Raw genomic sequence first — 27,436 nt, 5'->3', positions numbered from 1 at the left:
TTCTCCAATTATTCTCTTCCTGTGCTCCATCTCCTTCCTCCCAAAGAGAGGTGGCTGTATAACTGTTGGCTCTTGGATCATTTGTGGAGATCTTAGGCTCCATAAAGTGCCGGCGACACAGCCAAAGCTCGTGTGAGGCTGGCATGACAGATGGAAGCACTTCTTAGCTGCCGTGGAATCACGTTTCACACACACACACGCATCCGTAGACATACTGTACTGTAGCTATGCCGAGGTAAAACAGTAGTCCGTCACACTAACACACATGTGTGTCACACTCACACAACCCACATGTGTATACCCACAAGGCCTCTCATCTTTCCATGCAGGCGATAAATGTAGGGTGTGTATTTTTTCACATGGTATTTGCTGGTATTCCCGTTCTAAGATGCTGGCAGCCTGATGCGTTCAATTACACCGTCGATTTATTTCCCCTCCCACACTGAAGCCTCTGATCTAACCCTCTGGCTCCTATACGGCTCAACATAAAGCGGCGCTCCGCTGGGGGAGGTGGAAGCTATTTTAGAAGGATGAGAGATTGAAGAAACATACCCCCATACCTGAAAATGTAACAGGAGACAGCAATTTACTAAACTGCCCCAAAAATGGAGACCATAGGTACCAAAAGACAATGTTTATCTGGTCAAAACACTTTGGCTTCTGCAGGGAAACCAATGAGTGCCTGCTTTCTAACGCTGCAGGTACTGATTTCGAAATTGAACTTCAATCTGTGAATCTGTCCAGTTACGCTTGCTTCAGGTGGTTTGAAATAGGTTTATTTGAATGTCCCTGCAATTTCCTTTAATATATTCCTTTAAAGCAGATAAAAGCGAGAACAGACAAGAGAATCCATATCTTTCCGTGCTTGACACCACTTTAGAGCTCTGTTTCTCTTTGTCAGCCCATCTCATTCTCTGTTTTCTCAAAAACACTTGATCCTGCTTGTCTGCCTCCTAATAAAGCATCGAGATCTATGACCAACGTAGATAGTGCACCTGCCCGTTCATTATTTTTCTCCTGTGTTTTTTCATGAATGAACAGTCAAGTAAATTTGGTACTCTGGACCAGAGATGCATACGGTAATCTGATTACTTTTTTCAAGTAACCAGTAAAGCAATGGATTACTATTGCAAAAAAGTAATTGGATTACTGTTACTCTCCCATAAGCACGATGCGTTACTGCGTTGCTAAACCATGATTTTGTTTGTGAGAGTGTCTCATGACAATGACGTACGAGCGTGCGACGCCCGTGGCAGCAACAGACGTATGTAGAACAACAATGGATAATCTGGAGTGTGGGGGAGAGAACGGCCATGCAGTGCTTAAAGCTTGAAAGTACTGACATTACTTTGAGTTTGATTCTGTGAAAGGTGACAAAAACATTAGTGTCTGCTTTTTAACTGTCTGCGGGAAGAAAACTTCTTTATACAGCGAAAGATTTAACTTCAAATCTGAGCGAGCACCGAGCACGCTGCTACGAGAATGTGAAATTCACAGAGAGACACTTGGATCTCCCCACTGACATGACCGCTCCTGCTAAACAGGTGAAGATAGATTTAACAGCGACAGGACTTAGTGCTGTTGAATCTTTGATTTTATTTATTTTTTTGCTGTGTTTTACTTGCATCTATTTGAAAGACCGAGTGTAAACACAAAAAAGTATTTTATTTTATATGCTGGAGAATGCAGAAAATAGGTTTAAATGGTAAACAAATTTCCTCCAGTCAGAGAATGTTGCATATAATTGCATTTTTGCTTGATACAATGTGCATAAAGTTAAAAGATTAAAACTAATAAAGGAGGTAACATCATTTTCTAATTGGTGCATGGAAATGTTCTTACCCTGCACAAAGGACAAGGAAGATGTGATCTGTCAGCCCCAAATAGAAACTCCTGAAAAAAAAAACCCTGACTCTCCAGCACCCATAGCACAGTGCCAAGAAATTAGACTCTGAGTGATGACATCTGGCAATGATTGAAGTCCTTTTTAATGGAAGATAATAACATTTAAGATATGATAAGAGGTAATGGAATATGTACGTTTGCAGTTATGTGGGCGTTGCACCAGTCTATTGAGTTTAAAACAGAGCTGAGTGTAAACATGAAGCTCGTCGATCTACGTCCCCACCTTCACCCATGATCACAAGCCAAAAGACTGGGATCGTGGATACAAGTGGCACAAATGAGCTTCCTCCATAGCGTGGCTATGCTTTCCCTCAGCTGTAGTATTTATTTTCTTTACATGCCTGCTTTTGTAGTCATGAACACAGTGTTTTAGACAGCTGTGTATAATGTCCAAAAGGCAATAATAATAATCAGATTGATTATTGTTGTTATTAGTAGCAGTAGTAGGCTTAGACTTGTGTTTAAATTCCAGCTGCTGGTATTTGTTCGTACGCACGGTCAGGTAACTTATAGATTTGTTCCTAAAGTACGAACAAATTCATAGCCAAAAATATTGATAAATTATAGATTTGTGTATACACGCTGTTAGTAAATGAGGCCCAATGAACTTTAAAAGTCCCAGTTTTTTCTCACCTGCTGGATTCCTGACTTTTGGAAGTCTGATAAGGTTGGAGAATGAACGGCTTCTCTCTTATCTAACAGACTGTCCTTGGTGCTTACACAGACCGGTTGACCTGTCAGTACAGAGTTGAAAAGCAAACCTTGCCATGTGTGCACGCTCATCTTATGTGTCTTTTTCATAGGTTACAAGTGGAGCTGGAGGAGAAACATGAGAGGTGGTTGTCATGCCAACTGAGATGTGATGCCATGCAGAAGCAGCTGTTGTCTTGCAGTCAGAGAGAGGAGCAGATGAACCAGAAGTACTTTGCAGCTGCAGAGGAAGTGACACAACTAAGGAGAGCTCTGGAGAATACAGAGCAGGAAACAAGAGAGCTGAAGAAAGAAAGGTGATGACTGTGACTTCTGTTCTATTCTATTGTATTCTGTTCTATTCTGTAGTTCATCATTTTGCAGCATAGGTGCTAACTTTGATCTATAAAAGTGCTGCCAGTGAAACAAACAGCAGTAATTCAATCTTATCAGAGTTTGTAACAGAGACAAAGTGTGGAGAAAAAGCAACCAATTTTAGGAGTTACAGATACACAAAAAATTAAGACAATTGTGGGACAGGGGCGTGCCGTGGGAAGGAGACATGGGGCCTCATAGCTCGGGTGGTATACTGTAGCATTTTTCATCTTCACACCTATAAACTTTCATGACTCACCCAGACACAGATTCACAAGGTGAAAATGATATCACCCTCTCTGTGGCTGCTGGTGAAATGTCGTGAAACAAAAGCCCTTTATTTTTTTCTTGCTGCAGACAACTTAACCACCTCCACCGACCTCCAGCGACCCATGAAAGGAGTTCTCTGGTCTTTCTCACCCTTTTCACATTACAAACTTTTGCTACACATCTGCAGCATCTGTCTTATCACCACTCCTTCTGTGCTTCCACTTAGAGTGCTACCTGAGTCCAGCTTTATTCCCTGTTGACACCCACCCACAGGCACACATTCCTCTCTACAGTATGTGCTGCACATTATCCCCTTCCAGCACTTTTATTGCCTGATTTGAGCAGAAACACTCGTCGTAGTTCTGTGCTCAGCGTCCTCAGCAAGTATCATTCACCCAAACACACGTGTATCCATCTATCCAACTCATTTACTTTATCTAACATTCACATGGATGCCTCGAAAGCAACTTGAGGTTCACTCTGGCCCAAGGAGAGATTGACCATCTGATTGGTAGATAGCCTGCTTTACCACCTGAGCCACAGGCTCTGCTTGCTAGTTTACTAGTTTACTATGTAATAATCCTTGGTCTGCTTGTAAGGATTCAAATCATCTTTAATATATATCACTTTTCTATTCTTACTGACCACTCAGAGCAGCCTACACTACATGTAGTAGTACAGTAGAGGAACTATAGGTACTTTATTTATGCTTTATGGTATATGCAAAGCCATTTAGTGAGCATATGTGAAAAAGGACTAAAAAACAAGATTGAAAGTAAAAGTGGCAGCTGTGTAATAAAGACAGCCAAATTACTGCTACTACTCAGTTGCAGCAGCAAGGATAATTCACCCCATCATCTCTACGTTAACTCAGAACGGCAGCTCTTTAAATAGCTGCCGATGAAAAGCAGTTGTGAAGTGACAGTGAAAGGGCAATCTTAACAGCTGGCAGGCAAAATTTTCCCCAGGCCAGAGTAAGATTGAGGGGGTGGTGAAATTGCAGGGATGGACAAGAGGGTCAGTACAGAGGGACGGTGAAGAGAGCAGAAGGAGGCAGGAAAAAGGAGAACAAATTATGGAGAAAGTGAGGATAGAAAGTAGGAAAGGAGAGTGAAAGAGAGAGGGAGGTAGGAGGCTAGGAGTGTTTCAGGGAGGAGGGATGGAGACTGTGACTGTGGTTTCGGTGGTTACTTCACACACTGTCTGGCTTTCGCATGCACACAGCATGGGTCACAGGGGCCGCACACAATCTACACACTCACTCATACACTCACACACACACGAAACTTGACAGCGTGCCCTTGATTCAGTCTAACTGACACAAAGTTTAAAACAGAGAGACGGAGCGGAGAGGAAAAGTGGAGGGAGAAGGAGGAAAGAAAAAGTGGCAGAAAGCGGGTTCAGAGTGAAAGATTTAAAAGTCAAGAGAGGTCAGGAGTATCCGTGTGCTTCCTCATCCATAAATGGGTGAGGGCTTGTTTCCAGTGGTTTCAAGCTGCAGAGTTTTCGTGACAAATATGAACTCGAGACCGAACTCTTTCTAGCCCCACAGAGAAGCGGTTTTAACGCCTCTGGCTTTTCTTATATAGGCTAATAAAAGAATAGAGGAGATTTATTTCAACCACACATCTAAGATATCGCCTTCATCTGTGTTTACCCTTCTCTCTCGCTGTCGGTTTTTTTTAAGCTCGCCTCTTGGTGTGCTCTTGATCTTCAAACTGTTTTCTTGGGTGGAAAGTATTATATCATCCTTGTCTGGTTCTTGACTTTTATTATGGCTCTCCCTCATTTTTTTTTATTAACAGTTCATAAATTGCTATTGCTGTAAATTTATGTCAATTTTTTCTTTACAAGGCAGCCCATTTGTGCTTTGAAAGCTCAAAAGCTTTGAAAGTGTGTGTTAGTGTGGGAAGATTCTCGCCTTTGAAATCTTCATCATCTTTCCAGGTGGAGAGTGGTGTCCCTGAGGATGTATTATGTCAGCAGAGATTTGTGTTAGCTGTTGATCCGCTTTGTTTATTCACAAACACGCAAAAAAAAAGGGGAAAAAAAGTGGAAATTGCCTTTGTGATGTGCGGACAGTTTAATTTCTTTGTCTGTGTGTGTGCACACAGATTTTATCAGCAGAAGTAGGCAAATAGAGTGTGCCTTTTGATGAGGCAGCACCCGCTGCACACAGCCGCTCACACACACACATGCACACACACACACACACTCTGCACAAAAGCACATTTGCCTGTCCTTAAAAGCAGCCTGGCGTGTGAGTGAACGAGAGAGTGTTCCCGGATTTTCCCATCATTCCTCCCTGTAATCCCCCGAGACCTCCTTCTGAGGGCTGAACTTGCACGCTCACGCTTCCCAGGGGGTCACACATGCCAACACACACACACACGCACTCACTGCAAATTTAAAAGGTCTGATACACTTCATAGCTGCGGGGGTCTACTTATTTGATAATCAGAGGGGAATTATATCTGACAGTGAAACACATGCACACACTGCTGAAAACACTCACATAAAGACATACACAAATATTGTATGCATCAGCAAGTTTCTCACATATTAAGTCTTCAGCTTCATGAAACTGTCAGATCCTAACTTGGAGGGTTCTTCGTCTTCACCAGCTGAACTGAAAAACATCTGCAGGCTCTGTGCTTTAGAAAACACACATACTCAGAACAGGCAAAAAAAGTCATTTTCTCAATATACTGAGTATGCAATGAAATGTACTTCTCTAAGCAGTTGCATGTAAGCAGCATGGACAAATGACACCAATCCTTGCTTCTCAGTCAGTTATCAGTCAACGAACATTTAAACTGACACCAGGAATATGCTTTGATTAGATTAACGGTATTTAAGCTGTTTGAAATATGACTGCCTTGTCACTGCTGCCCAGAGCGCTGCAGCGACGCTGAAACGACCAACTGATGGATCATTTGCTAGAAATATAACTTAATCTGCACTTGGTTTCCTAATTTATTGGACAAACACACAGTTTTTCTCTCTGTTCAATTATGATGTAACTGAATGCTGACCTTTAGCAGTCCTTTCATTTTTCATGCGGAGGCTTAAAGATAATTGAAGTCTAGGACCAATTTTCATCACAGAACGCTGTGTTTCCTACCTCGAATTAAGACTTTTACAGCAACAACCTTCAGCTGCTCTCTTAATTCAGTTATGTATTTAATAACTGAAAAGCTGCTCTACTGAGGGGAGATCAGGTGACTGACTTGGCCATTGGCATGTCTTTGCCTTGAGAAACTCTTGGGTTGCTTTTGCAGCATGATTTGAGTCATTATTCATTCATACCGTGAAGTCCTGCCCAGTCAGTTTTGCAGCATTTGGCTGAACCTGAGCAGAGAGTACAGCCCTGTACACGTCACACTTCCTTCTGCTCTTTCTATCAGCACTCATATAATCAATAAACACTGGTGACCCGATTCAGGCTCTTTTAGATGTTTGGTAAAGTCTAATCTGACCTTTTTGTTATTGAGTGTAATCAGTGGTTTGCACCTTGTAAATTTCTCTTTCCTGTAAACTCTGACAGTGACATTCCTGCCTCCTCGTGCACCGTTTGACTTTGCTAGAAGTTGTGAAGTTGTTTTTCTTACTCATGGAAATAATTTTGTCATCATCCACTTTAGTCTTCTGGTCTTTTAGGCCTTTTGGTGATGCTGAGCTGCTGAGAGAATTCATTCTTTTTAAAAAATGAACCCAATTGTTGTTTTTTCCTAAAGTTTCTGTCTGACAGGTTTATTTTGTTTTTTCAGCCTACTGATAGCCTCCCTCACTTGCACTGACATCTCTTTGGGTCTCGGTAAAATGCTCTAAAATACTAATTCAACACTTTGAATTATCTAAAGATATTTTATCTGCATCATTCGTCGTGAAATATCAAGGCCATGAAACTGTGTCAGATGTCCAGTTACCTTTGACCCTTTGACAGTGGGGCACTGTGTATAAAAGATGACTGTAATTCCTAAACACTCAGCATTTTTGTAAACCGCACTTCAGCCACACTCCTTATTTTTTGGTTTAATATCCACTGTGGTGGTGTACAGAGGCAAAACAGCAAAACTCTGTTTTTGTCCAGCAAATAATGGACCTGACTGTAATTAGCTCTCACCATGTTTCGACAACAAAGGCTTTCTACTGATCGAAGATTTATATGATTACATTTATGTAATTATTGACCCAAACCAAGAGGCTGTTGAGCTCTGGGTTCTTCTTAGGAATTAAAGTGCTTCAGTGGGTGTTGTATGTGGATTACAAATATCATATATCTTATTCTTAACATTTGTGACTTTACACAGTTCCGTTCAATAAGGAGAAATCATTAGAAGGAACTGAACATGATTTATTGATATACAGAATTCAGTTGTGCTGTTTGGCGATTACACTCCGATGGCCCATCACAGCAGAATGAAATCTCCTACACACACACACCCGAGAGTCTGCATCTATTTTTATGCTTCATTGTGTGTGTGTGTGTGTGTGTGTGTGTGTGGTGAGTAGGCTGATGCGATTAGCCAGACCCAGTGGAGTGAATAATATTGTGTCTGGCCCGAGCAGGAAGAGATGGAATATAGCTGTTGCTCTTATGTACAGAGTCGTCTGTGTGCGTGCTTCTACACACAGCCATCGTACAAGACTTTTCTTTCTTACATGCATGAGACACTTTGTTAATCTCTGTTACGCATGCATGAGTTCTCATGCCACTTTGAGTGTGTGTGAATGTGCGACAGCATGCTTGATGTTATTGATATGATTTATGTTTTTTGATGTGTTTCGAATTTTCGCGCATTTTTGATCGTTCTGTGTTATTTTTGAGTTCTCTTGTATCCTATGGTTCCTAGGTTATTCTGGTCAGCATGGTTTATTAGATTTCCCCTCGTGTCTCCCTCCGTGTATCTGTGAGTTCTTGTGCCTCGTTTCCCCTCGTGTTTTATTCCATATTTCCCCAGCCCGTCATGTCTGTGCTCTCCCTCCTGCTCCTCCGTGTTCTCTCTCTCCCCCTCCAGCCTGTGTCTCAGTGTACTTCCTGTTTTACTTTGATAGTCTCCCGTCAGTGTAGGTCGTGTTGTGTTTGGTCCTGCCCCGTCTAGTTATGATTATTCGTGTCAGCTGCGTTCCTTGTGTGCTCCCACGTCCCTCGTTATCTTTCTGTGTATTTATGTCCGCATCTCCCTCAGTCCCTTGTCGCGTCTCCTTGTGTGCCTCCCTGTGTGATTAGTTATGTATTTTCCCTGTTAAATTTGTACCGTTTTGCCCTTTTTCCCAGCAATAAAGCTGTGTTTTTGAGTTCACGTCCTGCTCCTGTGAGTTTTGCATTTGGGTCCTCACCTTCCTGCACACAGCCACTTAATGACAATTCAATATTCATATGTGTCTACAAGATCACTGCTCTTTGTTTGGTATTAGTTTCTAAGCCTTAATGTTGCTCCGGGTTCCCTCAGTGAGCCTTTTCTACAAATTACTCTGTATAAACATTTGCAAGAAAAAAAAAGAAGGGAAAAAAAGCTCAGCTTGTTTCACTGTGGCCTTGAATTTATGCTCCTTCACATCTTATCAGGCAGACCAGCTGCTGAAGTGACATATAATATTTGGACACAAGATCAACAAATCAATGAGGTTTACCCTTTCTAGCTCTCTCCGCTTTATCTCCCACACTGTCTTTCTTTCTTAGACTTCACACAGACAATTTTTGAGCTTTTATGTCTTTAGCATGTCTGTGGTATGTGGGCTGTTGATGGTTTATGTGTGTATTTTGTTTTTTCATTTACGCAGTGGGCAGGGGGAGTCTTTGTTAAAGTCAAAAGCAGCCAGGGACTGTGAGTGCATTATTTGGTCTCAGACAGTTGGTCAAATTTTTGTCACTACAGTCTGGTTTTACAAACAGATGGCTGCTATTTCTGCTGTATCGAGTAAGGAAGGGAGTTATCTTGTCCTAGGGCTTCAGATGTTGCAGTTGAACTGATGATATGTTGTCTCCCCCACAGTGGATGCTTGTTTAATGTGCCCTATTTACATAAAAGGGAGAAAAATTGTATCACATGTGCAGTAGATTGTTTTTATTGCAAGGCAGGATATTTTTAATGAGTGAACTGTGCGTGTTTGCAGGGATGTTATGCTAGAATCTCATGGCAGAGCCCTTAATATGATGAAGGAAGACTTCACTCAGCAACTGGCCACAAAGGTAAGTCTTTATCAGTATGAACAATAATCCTTTAAATACTGATAAACACCAATAAAGAATATGTTCAGCAGGTATGCACTAAACCAGTTTGTGTATCCAGTTTTTTGGGGGGTTTTTTAAGCAGACTTTTATTTATTCCACCATTTATTTTCCAAAAAATGCCCCATTTGTCTCCTTTCAAATGCTTGCACTGCACAGCGCCCTGAGCAGCCTGGCATCTTAAGATCATTTTGACGTGGTCAAGCATTTACATGAACACGGTGCAGCTGAATTATGTGGAAGAAAGATTAATACCAGTCCTGTAAAATAAACACCATTCTAGACGCATTGTCAGCAGCGGATGACTAGCGGTGTAATTTGTTCAATGCATTGTTTTAATTTTGTATGATGAAATGAGTGCATCAGTTTACCGACATCAGACATTCAGTTCCCGAGTGCTGAAGTAAACAGACGTTTAGGAGAGCGTCCAAGCTGTTGTCACAGTTCAGAGGAGTCTAATAGGGAGAATCCTGACTCACACAATGTGGACAACATTACAAGACACCAGGACCACCAGTCTGTTTAACACCAGATAAATTGAACACACAAACACGCACACAAAACCAATCTGCCTTTTATTAGTCAAACAGTGCACTGTCTGCCTGTCTGGCGGCAAAAGTCACTGAGGTTTTGCTGTGTGTCACAACAAAGAGGGCATTTCACCAGAAAAAAGAAGGAAATTAAGCTGCTTTCTGTCTCGTTTCTTTCTTTTTTGCTTATGCTGATTAATGTTTATATGAGAAAATATGGATGCACAGTTAATAGCACTGCAACTTTGCTCAAGAGCCATAACAAGCAAAATATTTGTGGAGAAGAATTCAAAGAAGCATGTTTGACTTGACGTATACACATCACTACCTCAGGTCTTCTACACCCTTAAAACACATTTAACCCCAGAAATCGCATCACAGAAATCTTAGTCTTGAAGAAATCTGCTTGCAGCAATCAGAGAGAAACAGTATAACAGAGCTGACTAAACAGGTTGCCTTACTCTAAAGTTATATTAAAAGCGATTTATAATGCTGCTGAAGTGTTCTCTCTGTTCAGTCCATAAAGACTCCGCCCTCCCGTCAGCCATTTCTCTCGTTAGAGCCATCTGTCTGTCTGTCAGAGGCACATCTGTTAAGGAGCTGTACGGAGAGTGCACGGACAATCTGTTTTCACTAGGCTGACTAACAGCAGAAAATTACTAGACAAAAATAGTTTTCACGTAGGCTCGGCAGGAAGAAATCAGCGTTGTTGTTATGTATTGATTAACCGATCTTACAGCAAAGGCCTGCGGTGAAACCAAAAAGCTTGTAAAGTTGCAGGTTGCCTTTGGAGAGCCTTGTTCAGTCATTACAGAGCATGTTGAAAAGGTGTTTATTCAGAAAACCTCTCAAGATAGACAATTGGCAATTGACTGGCAAGCAGTTTCAAGGCAAGGTGAGGCCTGTTCCCTGGTTATTTTATGAAAAATAAAGCAGGTATAATATCTATACTTGACTCAAAGTGTTACATTTTTTTAATAGCTTTTCAGCTAACCCTGTCAGAGAGAGAAAAAGCTTTAGAAGGGACTAAATCAACAATCTGGTTCATTCTTAAAATGAATTAATGTACTGAGCAGCTCAGCAACATCAAGAAGGTCAGAAAGACCACAGAAGATGACTAAAGTGCATGATGATGAATATTTCCGTTATTAAGAAAAACAGCTGCAAACCAAATCAAGAACACACCTAAAAGAGGTAGTAGTGTCATTGCCACCGTCTGCAATCAAGAGACACCCTGTGAATGAAAATACAGCGAGTTTACAGCAAGGTGCAAACCACTGGTTAGACTTAAGAGCAAGAGGGCCAGATTAGACTTTACTAGAAAACATCTGAAAGAGGCTGCACAGCTCTTCTTTGTACCGATGAAACCAAGATGAGGTCAAACAGCAAAGAATGGAGAAGGAGAAAAACATCGTATCATCTGTCAAACATGATGGAGACATGTTATGTGCCCCTGCCAGTGGAACTGGGTCACTAGTGTTTATTGATAATGCGAGTGCTAATAGGATAATTTCTGAAGTATACAGGGCCATACTCTCCACTCAGATTCAGCCAAATGCTGCAAAACTGACAGACAGTGCTTCACAGTACAAGTAATATGATGACTCAAAGCATACTGCGAAAACAACCCACGAGTTTCTCAACATAAGGAAATGGTTTCTGATCTTAACCCATCAAGCGTGGCTTTTACGTTACTCGGCGTGGCTGCAGTACAGTCCTGACATCAGGACATCAGGACACAGTCATTGACTGGCCAAAGATTAACCTTCCAAGTATTAAAAACAATCCCTATATTTAAAACTATATTACTTTGTCTAATTAATTTTGAACCCTTGAACATGGGGCGCTGTGTATAAAAATGATAAAATAATAATAATAAAAATTAATAAATTAATACAGTCTTAATGCAAATTCCCAAACCCCTAGAATTAAAGCCTCCACTTCAATCATATATAGATTATTTAACTTTAATCTATTGTGGTGTACAAACCACCAGCTGTATCTAGGCTGTCAATTTAAAATTAATCATTTAAAATAATTACAGAATTGCTTTAGGCATTGTACTCCTAATCCTGAACAAGTACCGGGCACAAATATAACACTGGAACACACACACCACAAATACACATAGATGTGAAGACATTGACACATACTTTATTTGGACTAAAATACTTACAAACACACACAAACACACACATCCATATGGGTTATTGTTCATTCTGGGCTTCCTGATTTCACATGAATTTATACCCATGAAAAGGAAGCGGGCACTCTGGTGCGCTTTTTAAATACACACGACAGCTGTATACATACACACACACATACACTCGCTCACAAAAGGATATACACATACAAACCATCCATGCTCTTCACACGTACATTCAGCCAGCAAAGAGGAAGTGGTGTTTTCTCATTTCATCCAACACACGCAATCTTAGTCTCTCATACAGTTCAACAAACCAAAACCATAATATGCATGCACGCACAAGGTCAAATACACACATTTTCACACGCCAATCTGCCCTTTTGTTTTCTCTCTGACACCCACAGCCACTATTTTTCTTGCACTTGAAGGCAAAAATGCACACAGACACATGCACCAGATAAACACATACAAAATCACAATGGTCCCAGTCCCTGGCGCTGGTGCACACTTTGTCTGATCTCTTTGCTGGTGGAAAGAAAACAAGGTGGCCTTGGCCAAGCCGGGCTAAAAATATGTCGCATGCAACTTTGGCCCCCGCTCTGAAAGCTGGTGTTTTATGTCCCAACAGTTCTTTTGTGGACTGCAACAGCATTGTGACAAGGCCAGTCACACTGCTATCATTGTAACACACTCTAACAAAGCGTTCCTCTCACATAGTGTGAAAGGAGTTAGGACATTGTTTCTGTTTTGAGCTTGCATCACCACTGAGCTGCAACACAGCATGGAACAATACAGTGTTTGTCAAAGTGTTTTATAAGATATTAGAAATTTAGTAGTAAAGAGGCAAATAAGAATCAAGGGAAACCACAGAGGAATTAAACACAACTTTGTGTGGGGTTTGCTGGCAAGACATCTTGATGTTGTATAAATATTTTTTACCCAGCTGTTTGATAACACCACTTTTATTATTTTCTGTGTCTCGAGCTTTTTCTTTCTTTTTTTTTTGCACTGACAAAGCTGACAAAGCCTTGTGTGACGTTCCTCCTTCCTGTTTATATGATGAAGAACGCCACACTTGGTCTGAATCAGAGATCGGCCTGAGGATGTTCTTTGTCTCAATGACAAAGTCTCTTTCTGTTTTAATTAGCTTTGCTGTTGTGCAAGTGCAGTGCTGTTGTCATTATAGTATGCAAGAATAAACATATGTAGGCTGGTCTTGTGTAAATGTATTTTTTTTGTGTGGCTTTAATTCTGTAGCTGACTGCTGCCCTAGAAGAGCAAAGATCCCAGAGTTCATTGCACCTGAGGGAGCAGATGGAGAAGCTTCGCCGGGAGATGGACCTAGAGCTGACAGTGGACAGGGAGAAGAGCCAGTTCATGCTTCTACAGTGTCAGCGAGACAGGTCCCAGCTTCAGCAGAAGGTGCATATGTGTTAGGTGAACACGAGTGTTGTACACATCAAATTCCATTACATAAATAGAAGCAAAATGCATGCAGTTCTTAAAGCCTTTGTTCACAATATCAAGCTTTTGTGGTTGTCCTTTTCAATTTTGCCCCCCTTTATATCTCATCTTTCATTCACTGTATTATGAGAAAGAAATCTGAACAGATGGCAAGCAGACAGATTATTCTGAAATTGCAGATAAGAGGACAGAGCATGTGCTTCGCCGAGTACATCCATCGTTCTTGTGTTCTCTTTTGTAATTTGCCATCTGTCAACTTTTTCCTTTCTCTTTTACCATTTTACTTCCCTGTGTGTCTGTCTTTGTTTGTTTTCTCTCTGCGACTTTGTGGCCTCTAGAAATGTAAGACCAGGATCTGCTTGCACCAGCTTTTTGTAAAACTTTCAGTTTATGGGTAAATTTCTTCCTGAGTTCTTTGTGAGTAATAACTCTTTTCAAAGTAGGGAATTTAGTACTCACTATGCATCAAATTCAAGTTTTCACAGGACTTGGTAGCTTGTAGAACAAATTTTAGCAATAATAACTTGAAGTAATCTGTATGACTTCATCAGTCTCTCACGTCATTGTGGAGGAATTTTGGTCCAGTCTTCTTTTCAGTTCTTTGAGGTTTGCTGGCATTTGTTTATGCACAGCTCTCTTAAGGTCCCTCACCAGCATTTCAGTCAGGCTGAGGCCTGGACTTTGACTGGGCCATTGCAACACCTTGATTATTTTCTTTTTCAGTCATCCTGTTGTAGAGTTGCTGCTGTCCATGGGATCTTTGTCCTGTTTATGACCCAGCTTCAGCCAAACTTTAGCTCAGACAGACGGCCTCACATTTGACTCTAGAATACTTTGGTATACAGAGGAGTTTGTGATTGACTAAGACAGGGGACCAGTTCCTGTGGTCGTCACGTCTCCACTACTCTTCTTGATAGTTGATATGAGGTGTTTGTGCTGATATGTTCGCTCTGTGTTTGTTTTTCTCCAAACAAGGTGCTGTGCATTATGCCCAAACATCTCCACTTTGGTCTCATATGTCCAAAGGACATTGTTGACATTCAAGTCTCGAGATTTGTTTGGATGAACTTTGTAAAAGTAAGCAGTGGTGCCATGCTCTTTTTAGAGAGAAGAGGCTTTCTCCTGGCAATACTTCCAAACAGGCCATCGTTGTTCATTTGTTCAAGTGCATTTGATTATTGGCACCTGGCTGTTACTTTCCCTCTTAGGTCCCAGTCAGTCAAGCCTACAAACCGGTTGGTGAGCCCTGGGGCTCTCCATTCACTGAGAAATAATGTGTATTCCCTAACCAGTCAGCAAGTGGTTGTTGGAAGTTGCTGACTTTGACGTGGTAAAAACATCCTTGCAGCTGCTTTGGTCACTAGCAGATTATCTGCTGACTTGTCTGCAAACACACGCCAACTACTTACCCTAGCAAGAGTTAAACTTGAAGAAGTGTGACACAAACCAGAAACTGAGAAACTTTGCCTTTAAAGTAAAAGGTGTGCCTTTTGAAATTTGTTGTTTGCAGATTTAAGGCACAACTTTTACATTGAAAGTGAATGACTGCTTGGTCAGTAGTTGACGAGTATTAACAGACACTCTCCTGCGCAAACTTTGGGCGAGTGCAGTAAGCTGCTGGTAATTGCAAGAATGTTTTCAGTGCAGTGGTATTTGCAACCAATTTTACCTAGTGACTGCCAGGAACGTCCAACAACCACTCATCAGCTTGTCACTGACTGATCTCTAGGCCTTTGAGGATGAGGCTTTTGCAATTGATTTCACAGCAACTGCTGGTAAACACTTACAAACAAACTGAGAATATGGTTTTTGGTTACCAAGGTCTCTAGGCCTGTGTGACTCAGGCTGTAAATCATATGAAAAGAATTAAGGGTATACTTCGTTTTTCACACAGTGCTTCTGAATTTTGTCTTATTTTTGTAAATAAATACTGATGTGGTGTAATAGATCATGTCTTGTTGTGTTGTTGTCTGAGATTTTGTATTTAAATTTACCTAATTTTAAGGACCTGATAGCTTATGTAAAACCTTAGAAAGATGGTGTACTTTCTTTTTGACATGGCCTTAATTGACTGCAAAAATGTCAAGAAAATATTTGCAGACATTTGTGCATTAATTAGTAATTAATTCTTAATCTAGTCAAGTTATAGTAACAATGTGACTAAACTAATGTTTCAAAATAGTGGTAACTTTTTTCTAGTGTGGGCTGAAAAGAAGCAAATTAACCACTAAATTTGGGAACTTGTAGAAGTTCCTCTAGCTGTTTATGAGGCTTGCATAACAATAAGGAGTAAAAATAAAGCGCATTAAACCATTTCTGTATTGGGACTGTATCAGTTCCTTAATAGCTTGTAGGACGTCTTCATTGAATAGCTCGCTTCAGTTCATGCCACAGCTTGCATGTCATTTTCATGCAAGTCTCAGTTAGTCTTTGAAAACACGAGTTTTCTTCATTCTGACGTTGATTTACTTTTGTGATGGTTGTTATAGGTGATTGACTGCAGAACACTCACCTGTTGTGTTACGTCTCTCTTTTTTTCCCTTCCTGGTGGCCCTCTATTAATACCATCTGTACCACGCCGAACAGTGAAATTTATGGAGATGGGTGTACTGCTTGTCCACATATTTTAGAAAAAGTATCAAAAATGCAATTCCAACCTCTATGTAGCATCAGACATAGGCACAAACACATCCAACAGTGTGTGCTGCAGCCCCTGTGAGTCAATCACAAGTAGGAACCAGGTCTGTCTGAATTGTTGATAAGTTGTTTTTAGACCAAGAAGACAGTGTACAATGTTAAACTGTATTACAGAATATCTAGGGCACACTGAGGAAGTGTAAATCCACCTCTTAATTAATTTTAAAAAAAAACAATTTTTCCATATAAAGCTTGATATCTGACTGTTAATGTTGGAAAGGAAAGATTCTGTTGATTTTCTGTGTCAGATTTTAAATCCAGATGTTGGATATGTGATAACAGTAGATGATGACGTGAGGGTTAGCAGGCTTCCCACACCCAAAAATATATATCCGCCCACATTTAAACTGCTGATGGTAGGAGACAACAATAAAGGGGAAAGCAAAACACAAACCAGTGTCAAGATCACAAATTTGACAAGCAGTGAATATGCCCAGTGTAGTAAAATGCTAAATTCCCCCCTCAAGCCCTTCAGCTCCTACTGTGTCTGTCACTGCTAATTCCCTTCCTGCCCACTTCTGGAACAAAGTCTAGACGAGGTCAAAGAAAACATGTTGTCCCCAGTATATGAAGCAGGAACGCTTGAAGCTTTTGCATTTTTATGTCACCTCGATTTCCCCGTAATCCCTGAAAGACATTTTAATGAGTCCGTTTGAAATCCACAAAATGCCAGAGAGCATCATTTAAACAGATCCACATCTCAAAATTGTCCTGTCCTGCTTAAACAGTCTTTTGTTTACTATAAGTAACTGGTTTAATTCATGGATTAAAACATGTCTTCTTTTGCAGTTGGAGAAGAGTGAAATGAAACTGCGGGAACTGCAAGAGGTACTGCAGCAAGAGTGGAGGAGCAGGGAGGACAAGAGGAGAACCCAATGTGAGGAGAGGAGGAGAAAAGAGGAGGAGATACACCGACAGGCGATGGCGAATCTGGTCCAGGCTAAAGCAGCGATAAAGCTGATGACTGAGAAGAATGCTGAACTACAGGAAGAGGTGTGTGCATGGTTTGTCTAACCATGGGTGGAACCGTGGAAGGTTTCTCAGTTTTTTTGTTCTTCAGGTGAATTTAAAACAGAAAGTGTGCATTTGCGAACAAAGACATTTGCCTTAGCTTCACTTGTTCGTGTGCAATCCCTATTCACACAGGGCCGGATCGCATTAATTAAGCGCATATTTACATTAGCTTGATCACAGCCAGAGGCAGTGAGTGAGAAAGTTTAAGATGAAGAGAGAGCGAGAGAAGCGAGAGACAGACAGAGTTCATATTTGCTTTGGCAGCAGAGCGCGCAGTGTTGGATTTCTGTGCCAGTACGTTTCAAAATGGAGTCGAATTAAATTGCGAAGCAGCACATAAAGAGATGGAAGCGGCGCAAAGAGGAAGCAGGATGGGGCGTGCATATAAAAAGTTCAAATGGAGGAATGAATAAAAGAAGGCCACTGTGTGTGCACATGTTTGAGGGAATGAATGAACGATAGCGCGGGAGCAAACTTTATGAACAAGAACAAAGACGGGACAGGAAGGAGAGCTTCCTGTAGTGATGAGCTTGACTTTGCCAAACATTCTGTGTGTGTGTGTGTGTGTGTGTGTGTGTGTGTGTGTGTGTGTGTGTGTGTGTGTGACTTTATTTTTTATATGTTTTTGGTAGCTTTTGTATCTGTGTGTTATTCTTTCTGTCTGTAAACACCATAGCTGAGAGTTTTGAGTAAATTCTGATGAAACTTTGTGGGGGTGGGGTCCTGTTAATAGTCCACCAAAATTTGGCGTGAATCCACCAAGGTCTTAAAGGTCAACTTCATGATTTACTGACCAAAATTGACAATAACATTGATTCTTACAGTGTGGTCTATATTGTCATAGATAGTAATGTATACAGATTTAAAATATTTGATATCTGACCTCTAAGGTTCATAGATCGATCTGATGGTCAAAGTGATAATAAAGCCATATAGAGATTTTTAAAATTATGTTTCTTGACCTCTGACCTCTTCTTCAAGGTCAAATAAGGTCAGCTTTTCATACTTTTAAAAACCTGCTGCCTTCTTTTGTATTGGCAACATTTAGGAAATGATACTGTTACATGGGTATTCTAAATATCACATTATAGCTGACCTCTGACCTCAATTTTAAACTCGAAATATACTGCAGTGTAATAATATATAACAAGCTCATGTTATTCATGTCTAGTTATTTACAAATCCATGTTTATTATCCATTACCTACTCCTACATAACGAATGTGTAATCAAAGTAAACATTTATCATGCTGCCCTTATCTGATTTTTAATGCACAACAAACTTTTTAGATTAAGTTTGGAAAGAACAAAGAAAACTAAATGAATCCATAATACATCACAGTTCCCTTAAGAGTAAATGCTGTCCAGAGATTTAGCTGCCTTGGTTAAAGTTTGTGCTCTCGGAGTGCTTTTCTTTAATATTGCTTTGGCAATATGCTTTTTGGAAATTTAGTTTCAGAAGCCTGTAATTAAAATGTGTACCAGGTATGTAAGAACTTTTAAATCATTTGTGGCGAGCCGGCCAGAGATAAAATCCAAAACCCTAAAGTTTTATTTCAGACAAAGGTCATACACACAGAGACAAAGGGGGAGGCAAAAGAGAGTCCAAAGAAACGGTGTAAAAGTAGAATGAAGAAGCCAAGCAGGAACACAGGGAAGCCTTTGAAAGTTAAAAAACAAAGAAAACAAAAAAGGGAATACAATCTGGGAAATGCCTGGAAAGCTACGCTGTGTAAAGTACAAGTTCTGGCAACTGTAAAGTGAACAGTGGTTTGTGTATATACTGAAGAGACTTAGTGGCTAATTGAACACAGGCAGCATGTAAAAAGCAGAAATATCGAGCAAAGGGCAGAAGTAAACCCACAGACGAATACAATTCTCCAAATTAAAGTGGAACAACCAAAAAAAGAACCAGAAATGGGGGAATTTTCTGTCCTTTCACATTACTAGAAGTAATTAGAGCCACAGTTAGTATTTACATTTAGGTCCTTATATATTTGGACCTAACTAAACATAGTTTACTGAAATCTGTTCCAATTATAGTTATATATTGGACAAGGGCATAATTTGTAGACTCTCAGCTTTCCTTTGACTGTATCCATATTTAAATTAGATCAAGGGTTTAGGAGTTTCAGCTCCTTAACATGTGTCGCTTTTTAAAGGGACCAAAAGGTAATTGATTCAAAGGCTATTTCATGGACAGCTGTGGGCAATTCCTTCATTGTATCACTATCAATTGAGCAGATAAAAGACCTGGGGTTGATTTGAGGTGTCGTCCTTTCATCAGGAACATTTTGCTTTGAACAGACAACGTGCAGTCAAAGGAGCTAAAAGCTATCCTTAAGCTGCAAAAACAGAAAAAAAAATGATTTGAGAAATTGCTACAATAATAGGAGTGGCAAAATCTACAGTTTGGTACATCCTGAGAAAGAAAGAAAGAAAGAAAGAAAGAAAGAAAGAAAGAAAGAAAGAAAGAAAGAAAGAAAGAAAGAAAGAAAGAAAGAAAGAAAGAAAGAAAGCACTGGTGAACTCAGCAATGCAAAAAAAAACCTGGACATCCACAGAAGACAACAGTGATGGATGATTGCAGAATCATTTATATGGTGATGAGAAACCCCTTTACAACAGCCAGCCAGGTGAACAACACTCTCCAGGAGGTAGGCGTATCAATATCCAAGTCTACCATAAAGAGGAGACTGAATGAACATAAATTCAGAGGGTTCACTGTAATCTGCAAGCCACTCATAAGCCTCAAGAATTAAAAGGCTAGATCGGTCTTTGAACTTTCAACCTCTACCAGAGTGAGGTAAGAAAACAGTATGGAGAATGCGTGGAACAGCTCGTGATCCAAAGCATACCACATCATCTGTAAAACCGCAGAGGCAGTGTGATGGCTTGGGCGTGCATGTATGCCAGTAGCAGTGGGACACTAGTGTTTATTGATGATGTGACACAGGACAGAAGAATAAATTCTGAGGTGTTCAGAGACATACTGTCTGCTCAAATCCAGCTAAATGCAGTCAGATTGGACAGTGTTTCATAATACAGATGGACAATGACACAAAATATACAGCCAAAGCAACCCAGGAGTTTATTAAAGCAAAGAGGTTGTATTCTTGTATGGCCAAGTCAGTCACCTGATCTTAACCCAACTGAGCATGCATTTCACTTGTTAAAACTTTGGACAGAAAGGCCCACAAACAAACAGCAACTGAAAACCGCTGCAGTGAAGGCCTGGCAGAGCATTAAAAAGGAGGAAACCCAACATGTGGTGATGTCCATGAGTTCAAGACTTCAGGCTGTCATTGCCAGCAAAAGGTTTTCAACCAAGTATTAGAAATAAACACTTTATTTTCAGTTATATAATTTGTCCAGTTACTTTACTTCCTCTGAAATGAAGGTATTGCGTTAAAAAAATGCTTTAGTTTCTCAAAGTTTTATTCAATCTTTTTGCTCAACACACTGAATTAAAGCTACATCTGAGTTGTTTCATTTAAAATTCATTGTAATGTACAAAACTAAAATTATTTTAAAAAGTCTCTGTCCGAGGTAAGTCCAGCTTTAAACGTTTAATCTTCAGTTGAAACACATTGTGAAGACATCCCACTATATGAGCTGCAATAGTTTAAGCAACAGTGAAATATTAAATTATGAAGAAAAAGTGCTTTAGGATCATTTATGTTGCATTTTTATTTGAATTGTTTACTGTACACAGCCACATAAAAGCATCACAGGCTGTTAAAAATCTTTATGTGTATTTTTTAAGTTGTTTCTGTTAAAAGAAATGTTCAGTTTGAACTTCAAAGTAAAAGCAAAACTCACAGAAGACTCATCAGAGGACACCCATCCATCCCTAATCTTTAAGGTCGTTAAAGTCAAGTCATCTTCTTCTCATCACTGCTTAATCACCTTGGTTTCCTCTGCATGACTGTCTCATTCATGCAGCTGAGCTTTGTATCGCTACAATCTGTCAGCCCTCTAACGACCCTCCCCCTTTCTGTCCGCCCACCATCTCATCAGCGGCCTCCCGTTCGGAGCGCCCGTCCAAATAGGTTAAGCCAGTTCAAGGTGTCCTGATGCCAATTTCACAGCTGACATACTCTTTTAATGTCATTCATGGACCTTCAGCACAGCGGCTTCTCCCCCCATCACCACCCCGCCTTTCTGTTCTTTTTCACCATATTTGACTGTGCTGTGACTGTAGTTAGAGAAGATCAATCAGTATAACGCTTCTAGATCATCTTTCCTATTCAAATGTGAGCTTTCGCTGCCCTTTCCTCTATGAAAAATGGTCACTGGATTTTGACTATGAACTTGTTATGTCATTATGCCATTTCATTGGTCAGATACTGTTGCAACGTCTTGGCAACTTCCTTCAAATGACCTCTCACCAGCAGTCACGTCAGGTCCAGAATGTGATGAACTAAGCCTGTCCATTGTCGATTCAGCTTTCTGATTAAAGCAGTTTATTGAGGTTCAGCAAAAAAAGTCATAAACATATGCACCAACAGCAGAAAAATCAGACAAAGAGGGACTAACTTTGGTTCTTGTGGTTCTCCGGTGTATTCTGGAGGGGAGTTTGGCAGGTTAAGAGGGAGAATACATGCTCATAATTCATTAGTACAGCCATGATTCAATTTTTCATTTCTAAGGACATACTGTCCTGAAGAAGAAGGAGAAGAAGAAAAAATCCAAAAGGCAAAATTATTTTAGTGTGGTGTCCATAATTACCTGAACCACAAAGTCTAAAAGCTTGTTAGAAGTTACATTTTTATTTTTATTAAGCGTTACATTGCATCACATGCTTTTATTTATTCTATTTCTGTTTCTGTTGCTCTGAACAGATCTCTTCCTGAAAGAGGTGGGTGTAGCTGCAGCTCCAGTTTGATTTAAAGTTGCAGATGCTGAAACCGAGCTCAAAACTGTGCAGGCGTGGAAGAAATAATGAGCTGTGTGTTATTTTAAGCTGAAACATACACACTCTGGGGACATGTGGTACTTGCATTAACTGGTTTAAAAGGGGTATAATGTGGAGCCTTTAGTAACTGTAAAAAAGTGATATTCAAACAATAGCATTGCAGATGCTGTGGCCTCTTTAGCGTGTCACTCTGTGGCTGGAGCACTATGGAGATCAAGCCAGCAATAACTGCATAATGTTCTCCTATTCGGCTTGAATCTCTCCCCTCTCGCTGCTTTGCTTTGTTTTTTTCTTTCTTGCCCGTCCCCTGAACTCTGTCTCTATTCCTTTATGTTGTCTGTCTCTGTCTCAGTCACTCTCAGTCCCTGCCCGGACTCTCCTTGTCTCCCTCCCCCTCCTGTCTGTCTGTGGCTTTGTTGCAGCTGACCGGGACAAGAGGGAAAGGTCACACTGTGTCTGGGGGATCAAATGGCTAACCTTTAACCCCCCCACTAACCACCGAAGTCACACAACAGAGAGAACACACACCACATGCAACGTTGCGTGTGCAAACATGCACGCCACAGTAGATCTGCATCACTAAATACAGTGTGTATATGCTGATGAGGGTCTTAAACTGTATTTTATGTGCATTTGAGTGTGTGTGTGTTGCTAGTGGAATGTGGTTTAATGTGTAAGATTAAAAGCAGGGGCTCTGTAAGTTTGCGTGTGACTTCTTTCTAATAGCCCTGTAATCCTGCTCTCACTAGGAGCCCCTAATGATTGCAGCTAGACTGGCATGCATGACATCACACGCACGTTTACATGATCTAACACATGGCTGCATATAAACATGCAGGATGGAGACTCACATACACACACTTATAAAGTGGCCCAACGTGTGCAAACAGTTTCACACACACACACACTCACAATAATAGCGTGAGGTGCGACACAGCACACAAAGCTGGAAAAGTGTGTCACGGGCATCTGTTAACACGTGTACATATGCTGACAATTGTAGACAGATAATTATATATAAAATATGAATGTGAAAAGCCGGTATAAACACATTTACTGTATGTCCTCCATGATGGGCCTGTCTGAGAAGCAGATGTGGATGTACACCCTGGGGCCAGGGCAGTATTTACACGCAGAGACAATCTCACAGTCACATTCTCAAGTCAAGAAGTGCGTTTATGTTTCACACACGCACACACGCACACACACACACACACATACACACACGCACTCTTTAAAAACACACGCAAAACTCACATTAAAGCATTTTTGGCATGTTTTTAAAAATGATGGCTTTGTGAGTGTTTGATGTATAGTGTGGCTAGTGAGAATATTAAAGGCTTAAAATTTACATCCAATGCTTACTCAGACAAATCTGAAAGCAACATATTTCATTTTATTCTGGATTAAATTCATTCATCTTCAGGGTGCCTAAATCATCGGTTTTATCTGACACGCCTGTGAAAGCGTTAGCATTTAAGAGTCCAGACACAAACACAGGAGCAGCGCATTTTTGCTTAGCCTAGCTCCGAGATGTAGTAGATTGACCCATTTCGGTTCTTCACATTTGTTTCAGTTTTTAGTGCTGTTAGCAAACTGATGAACCTCATGACACTGATAAACGTAACAAAAACAAGTAAAAGATTTAACAATTTTTTTCAAACAAATGTAAATTTATAATCAATACCACCCGATTGCTTAATTTATCAGACTTTATGTGGATATTAGTGTGTCTCTGTTTTTATTATTCCTTGTATGAATGCTGTTAAGCAACTGCACATCTACCAAATACCACACAGTCAGCTAGCTGTCTGTGCACTGCCCTGGTTTTGTAAATATTGGAATAAGAGCACTGTTTTGCAGCCAGTCTGCGACAGTGGTATTCCTGCTTACACACAGGCCTGGGGAGAAGGTAGAATGGGCAAACAAAACACTGCATCTAAGAGTGAAAGTGAATGTGGCGCATGCTAACATGCTAAACAACACAATATAAACACATTGCAAGGAGAAATAAACAGACCAGATGGCCAGTAGAGCAAAATCTGAAAAAGAAGGATGCCTCACTCAACCTTTAAAGTGTTATTTTCTTCATGCAAGTCAAGTAGCCTTTTTTTTAGCCTTAAAATTCATAATTAGAGTGTAAAAAATCCATTATGGAAGCTGTGCAGTCTATACATCACCCCGCTGTTGTGCTAAAAGCATGTGGGAGTGATTGCCGTAAGATTTGTATGGTGTTAATTGCTTTGAGTCCACACAGACTGCTTACAAAGATCCGCCTTTTAGTATCTGTTAAATTTTGGTGATTAGGTTTGTCACTTCACCATTTTTGGGCTGCAAGCAACACGTGTGTGTTATCAAACAGCAGATGGCCATAATGATGCAAACCATTGAAATGGCACATGCTTGTAATTAAATGAGCCAATAAGCAGTCTTTATTGCCATGTGCCATATTGGTGGGAAATGCGTGTAAAATTAGGACAAAGCTATGAAGGGCTTTAAAAGAATGCCTATTTAATTTTTAAATGTTTGCCTGTGAGATAAACCCAGCCCTTTACTTCCTGTTCCTGGGGCCCTGGTGCGTTGTGCATCCTGTGTAGTGAAAAGGTGATTTTTGCACTGATTTGTCTCATTTACACACACCATAGCTCAAAAAAGCAAACGTGCACGTGGGGTTGACACAATAAACACTCCTTCCAGAGTTTGCACATTAGTCAGGTAGAAGCCGGATGCCTAATGCAGCTTGGGATATTTGGTGAGGAGGCGAATGCAGTAAGCATGTTTTACAGAAAAATAAAACTTGCACAGGGCCCTGGTTAATCACTTTATCCATATTTCCATATTTATGGTCTCAAACAGTCACAACCCCTCCTTTAAACTGTAAATATTTAGCCATTTTTGCCAGTCATGCAGAGATTTAACAAATGAAGTACAGAGTGTATTTTATTTGTTAAATCGCTGCATGACTGAGTCAGCTTTGAACTACTGCTTTGAACTTGAGCTAAGCTTGGTTCAAAGCTGATTAGCTCATAAAAAATAGGTTAATATTAATATGTGTGCATGAGAAACTGAAACAGAGGCAAATTGTTCCTTCTTTATTTGAAAATAAAACAAAAGCTGTTGATGAGATCCTCTGAATGATTCATTTTGTGTTCATATCCAGGTAACGTTACTCGAGGACACAGTAAGGCGGGAGTGTCAAGAGAGGGAAGAGCTAACTGCTGCGTTGTCTCAGGCTCGCCAGGAGCTCCTCGGGCTGCGATCCCAGGCATCTCATCAGGACACCTTAAAGCTTTCACTTCCAGACCACTTGGAGAGACACACACCAACAGGGAACAAAAATGTACACGAACACAGTCAAGCCCGGGCACCGCTCACTCGCTCTTTGGCCTCCCCAAGCAGACTCCGGCCTTCGCCCGCCTGCACAGACAAAGGCAGAGGGAGAGAACAAGCGGGAGGGGGGAATTTGGAGTCCTGGAGCAGTGGGAGAGTGCTAGTTGGAGAAAAACAGAAAGAGGTGACACTGCCCAAACTGAAAACAAGCTGCACAGTGAGTGTAGTCAAACGTAAGGTCAATTTAGTGATGGGGAGGAAGGAGACGCTCTGAAAAACAAGCCAAACAGCCCTGTATGTGTGTTAATCAGTTACTGAAAAAAGCAGATATCAATAGTAGTTTAATTATGTTTTTTACATTAATTTTAATAGTATCTTATTTTTCTTTTAAACTAATTATCTAACTGCCTACTTTAAAAGTTGCGCGCACACACACATTCAGATAAGGCACTGCGCCTGAGTCCTTGTTTGCACACTAGTAAACTCTCAGTACACATACTCAGCAACAGATATGCACTTGTTTTCTCACAACCTGACTCACGCAGACTCACTGGCACGCACAGGATTTCACAAACAACGCACACTCAAACACACACACACACAACTTTAAGGAGCATGACAGCATGTCCCTTGCCACCCGTGGACACAAACAAAAGGCAGGCGAACACAAAAGAAACTGTATGGTAAGCATCCCCAGACACACAAACACACACACACACACACACGCACACAACAACAATTACCCAGCCTTCTCCCCTGAGGCTTTGTGTGTTATTGACATCATTCACTCTGTGGAAGGTCTTTCCATCCCTTCCTCCTCCTCTCTTTTCCTCTTCCCCTACATTTGGGATAAATTGGCATGATGGGAGAGGTGTGTGTGTGTGTGTGTGTGTGTGTGTGTGTGTGTGTGTGTGTGTGTGTGTGTGTGTGTGTGTGTGTGTGTGTGTGTGTGGGGCATGGAACTATTTTCCCTGCTTACTGGCACACATGCACACAAGCCTTCGCTCACCCCGTGTCCCTCTTTCCAATCCATCTGCAAGACAATGCACACGTGCACTTCATTCACTTAAAAAAAAAAGGGGGGGGGGGGGGGGGGGAGAGAATTATTACATCCTGCCAACATTTCCTGTTTGCCAGAACACACACATATGGTTTATCTGCTAAAAACCTTTGTCGGCATGGAGAGGATGTTCTCAAATGCAGCACAAACAAAGACTATGTGCCAGTAAAACCTGCACATATGTTCTTCAAAGGGTTAATAAGACATTTACCACAACACGTAACCGGGGAAAGTTTACCTCAAGTTGACTGTCATTATTGTAGTAATAAATTTGCTGCTGGTTAATTGCATTTTTCAATTAGGTTGTCACTTACTTCAGAGGCTTCCACTTGCTGTAAGCTTTGGTGATTCTATTGACTTCCTTCTAATAAAAACAACAAGATACTGGTTCTTAGTGTGATTTAAGTGCATTTTTTTGTGCTTTGTAACAAGCACAGTGTTGGCTTCCTGTGTTTCAGTGTGTGGCCTTGTGTGTGTTTTATACACTGCATGTGACTTTGCCGTGTGTGAGTTTTCAGAGAGTGATTATTTATATCCTAACTCTACCATCACTCACCTTAAGTCACAGAAAGTTCTTACTTGTATAATTGTGTCCATAGTGTACTGTCCATTCAGGTGTAAGAGGAAGACTTGGCTTTCGTCTTCAAATTTGAGCTACATTTCTTCTTCTTCTTCTTCTTTTGTTCTATATTAGTTTTTTTTTTATATACATAACTGCTTGTGTGAGTGAGAAAATAGGCTTCACAGTGGAATCTTGACCTTGATCTGGAATTGTTGTTAACAAAACAATACCAGATTAAGCT

At 40.7% G+C, this 27,436-nt stretch overlaps 1 protein-coding gene across 1 annotated transcript in view; it reads left to right on the top strand.

Moving 5' to 3' along the window:
- lekr1 (Leucine-, glutamate- and lysine-rich protein 1) overlaps positions 1 to 26,653 on the top strand; it is an 86,406-nt gene extending 59,753 nt beyond the window's left edge. Inside the window, exons 8-12 of the mRNA XM_006799856.2 lie at positions 2,709 to 2,912; positions 9,361 to 9,436; positions 13,409 to 13,573; positions 17,102 to 17,305; positions 25,404 to 26,653. Of these exons, the coding sequence (XP_006799919.2) occupies positions 2,709 to 2,912; positions 9,361 to 9,436; positions 13,409 to 13,573; positions 17,102 to 17,305; positions 25,404 to 25,847 (1,093 nt within the window). The 3' untranslated portion in view covers positions 25,848 to 26,653. The remainder of the gene's footprint in view (positions 1 to 2,708; positions 2,913 to 9,360; positions 9,437 to 13,408; positions 13,574 to 17,101; positions 17,306 to 25,403) is intronic.
- Positions 26,654 to 27,436: the final 783 nt, after the last annotated feature.

Source organism: Neolamprologus brichardi, chromosome 14, assembly GCF_056152115.1.
Source record: "Neolamprologus brichardi isolate AB-2024 chromosome 14, ASM5615211v1, whole genome shotgun sequence".
In the NCBI taxonomy this organism is placed as follows: Eukaryota; Metazoa; Chordata; class Actinopteri; order Cichliformes; family Cichlidae; genus Neolamprologus; species Neolamprologus brichardi.
Note: the sequence above shows the minus strand (reverse complement) of the source record. Positions and strands in the feature narration are given on the sequence as shown.